Source organism: Formica exsecta, unplaced genomic scaffold, assembly GCF_003651465.1.
Source record: "Formica exsecta isolate Colony F162 unplaced genomic scaffold, ASM365146v1 scaffold164, whole genome shotgun sequence".
Taxonomy (NCBI): domain Eukaryota; kingdom Metazoa; phylum Arthropoda; class Insecta; order Hymenoptera; family Formicidae; genus Formica; species Formica exsecta.
In genome coordinates this window covers 534,400-537,406 of record NW_021848957.1, presented here as the reverse complement: position 1 = coordinate 537,406, position 3,007 = coordinate 534,400, and the positions used below count along the sequence as shown (strand labels likewise).

General features: G+C 49.2%; 1 protein-coding gene across 1 annotated transcript; it reads right to left on the bottom strand.

The window, feature by feature from the left end:
* Positions 1-685: 685 nt before the first annotated feature.
* On the bottom strand, positions 686-2,623 carry LOC115233233 (proline-rich receptor-like protein kinase PERK2). The gene is made up of 2 exons (XM_029803546.1): positions 2,528-2,623; positions 686-1,543 (listed from the first exon to the last, which is right to left on the bottom strand). The coding sequence occupies exons 1-2, from the start codon at positions 2,621-2,623 to the stop codon at positions 686-688; spliced, it is 954 nt and encodes a 317-aa protein (XP_029659406.1).
* Between the last annotated feature and the right edge of the window lie 384 nt (positions 2,624-3,007).

The window sequence follows — 3,007 nt, the reverse complement described above, 5'->3', positions numbered from 1 at the left end:
TTTTACCCTTCTTTAGAATGGTTTTTTTAGAGGGATTTCACTACTTTTTGTAGATTCATTTTGTAATATTTGTTCTGCAAAAAATATAGGGGAAAGTTGGGTAAAATCTTGTATTCTGTATATATTAGAGAGTATATCATATTAGTTTTGATCGGCACTTTGTACGCCGGAATATACAACCGTCATATTTATTACTTTTCTTGTGTTGGGGCAAAACCGGGTACTTACACATCTTATATAATAAAAAGAGGAAGAAGTGTTATCCTGACTTTGTGTCCCCACAAAAAGCAGTTGAAAACAAAAACTAACGCTCAAAAAAAGAAACCACTAAAAAAAAGCTTTTTGAGATCCCTAAAGTTAAAAAGTTAAATAAATAAGTCCTGCAGCAATATCGAACAAGAGGATATCTTCATTTGTGATTTTTGTCGATAGAATACATCTTTATATTGTATTTTGATTAAAATAAATCTAGATTTTGTAATTACACAGTGTTTTGCATATCTTCAAATGGGTACCGGTTTGACCCTACCGGTAGGACAAAACCGGGTACTTCGACTCCTCCACAAAATCTTGTTATTCTGGGTGTGGGTAGGTACGGGATAGGAGATCTATCGCTTTAGGATACTACCCAACTTATCTTATTGGAAGGTAGAGAAATGAATGTTTTTGTCATCAGGAATATAATTTATCCTGTTCTCTCCATTCCTGTCTTACATTTGTGCCAACGATTTTCTTTATTACAATTGCGATTAAGCGTTTGGTAGTTGTTGTTTACTAGCACTTTACGTGCTCTTCCACTTCGTCGCTTGGTTTGCGTCGCTGCGTCGATGCCGGTTTTGCGGGGGCTCGTCTGCGTGGTACTATCCCGTTTAATGGGCGTTCGTCGTAGAGGCGAGACAAGCGGCGGAGGATACCACGGAATCGGAGGCGTGATACTCCGCGGTCGTTTGATGTCCGGCGTGATTGGTCGGTCCCTCTTGGCTTTCGAGCCGGAATGCCCGGTAATTGGTTTTGGCGGGCTAGCGCCGAATAAAGCCTGAAGTCGGTCCTTGCTCCTTTTCTTCCTGGGTAGCAGGGCTCCTGGAGCCGATGGTTTGTCCTTGGCGGATGGTGGACTGGCGCCGAGGGTCAGGTCCACCGTGCCCAGATTAATCGACGACCGAGCGCCGGTGGCTGGAGGCGACTGAGCGCCGGTTGTTGGAGGCGGCCGAGCGCCTGTAGCTGGAGGCGATCGAGCTTTCGAGCCTGGAGGCGACCGAGCGCCTGTAGCTGGAGGCGACCGAGCTTTCGAGCCTGGAGGCAACCGAGCGCCTGTAGCTGGAGGCGACCGAGCGCCCGTAGATGGAGGCGACCGAGCGCCTGATGTTGGAGGCGGATGAACGCCGACTCTTCTCCGTTTGGCCGAGGTGAAGTGTAGTGGCGTTGGGCGAGTCTTGCGCCGGAGGGCGATCTCGGCCACCGTAGGTAGCGAGATGATGCTCTCTATCCGCGGCGTCTTGCAGGGTTTCTCGGCGCCAGACGCCTCACTTTCAAGCGCAAGTCGCTAAAACGTTGGAGAAAGAGGCAGAAGGAAGCGCTAGACGCTAGCTCTCGACAATAAAGGAAGTTCTCGGCGCTAGACGCCGGACTTGCAACACATCACCACGTCTCGCAAACAGGACGGGGCATTCTCAACTCGGCCATCAGAGGTCGAGATCATCTCGCGGCGCAGGACTCGCCCAGCGCCGCTACATCTCACCTCGGCTAAGCAGAGAAAAGTCGGCGCTCAGTCGCCTCCAGCATCAGGCGCTCGGTCGCCTCCAGCCTCAGGCGCTCGGTCGCCAAGAGCTCACGGCGCCCAGTCGCCTCCGGTAACCTGCGTTCGGTCGCCAAGGAAAACCGGCGCACAATTACCGAATCCACCAGGAGCTCAGCCGCTGCATCCTCTGAGCACTATAGACCTGATCCTCGGCGACAGTCCGCCATACGCCAGGAACGAACAACCGGCTCCAGGAGCTCCACTACCGCTGTCCAAGCAGAATCACCTCCCGGGCAGCCCCGGGACGAAAAGGAAGGACACTAAGGCCCGGCTGCAAGCACTGTTCGGCGCTAGCCCGCCAAAGACCAGCCCCGGGCGTACCGGTTCAAGAATTAGGAGGGATCGACCGGTCATTCCGGACATCGGACGGCCACGGAGTACCACGCCTCCGATCCAGTGGTACCCTCCTCCTCTCATTTCGCCGCCACGAAGGACGCCACGAAAGGAGAGCATTGCCACGCAGACGAGCCCCCGGAAAATCTACGTTGACGGCGACGCAAACAAAGAAGCGGGGAGGAACGGCACGTAAAGTGCTATTAAACAACAATAGTCAAACGTGCAATCCCAATTATAATAAAGAGAATCGTTTATATAAATGTAAGACGGGAACGGAGAGAACAGAACAAATTATATTTATGATGACAAAAACATTTATTTCTCTACCTACAACTTTGGGTTACGAACTGCATAAAACAAACTAGCATAGAAACTACGCGTATAACCGCGTACCACACGGAGCGACCCACAGTTATAATTTAAAGAATTACTGTTTGGTGGGGCTTGAATAGTGATGTGCTTTTCATCGGGAGCGGTGCACTTGGACATAGTACAATTGGACACGGTGCAAATGGACACATTACAAAAGGACATAAGATTTTGCACACAATCTCGTGTCCATTTGTAACGTGTCCATTTGCACCGTGTCCAATTGTACTATGTCCAAGTGCACCGCTCCCGATGAAAAGCACATCACTATTCAAGCCCCACCAAACAGTAATTCTTTAAATTATAACTGTGGGTCGCTCCGTGTGGTACGCGGTTATACGCGTAGTTTCTATGCTAGTTTGTTTTATGCAGTTCGTAACCCAAAGTTGTAGGTAGAGAAATAAATGTTTTTGTCATCATAAATATAATTTGTTCTGTTCTCTCCGTTCCCGTCTTACATTTATATAAACGATTCTCTTTATTATAATTGGGATTGCACGTTTG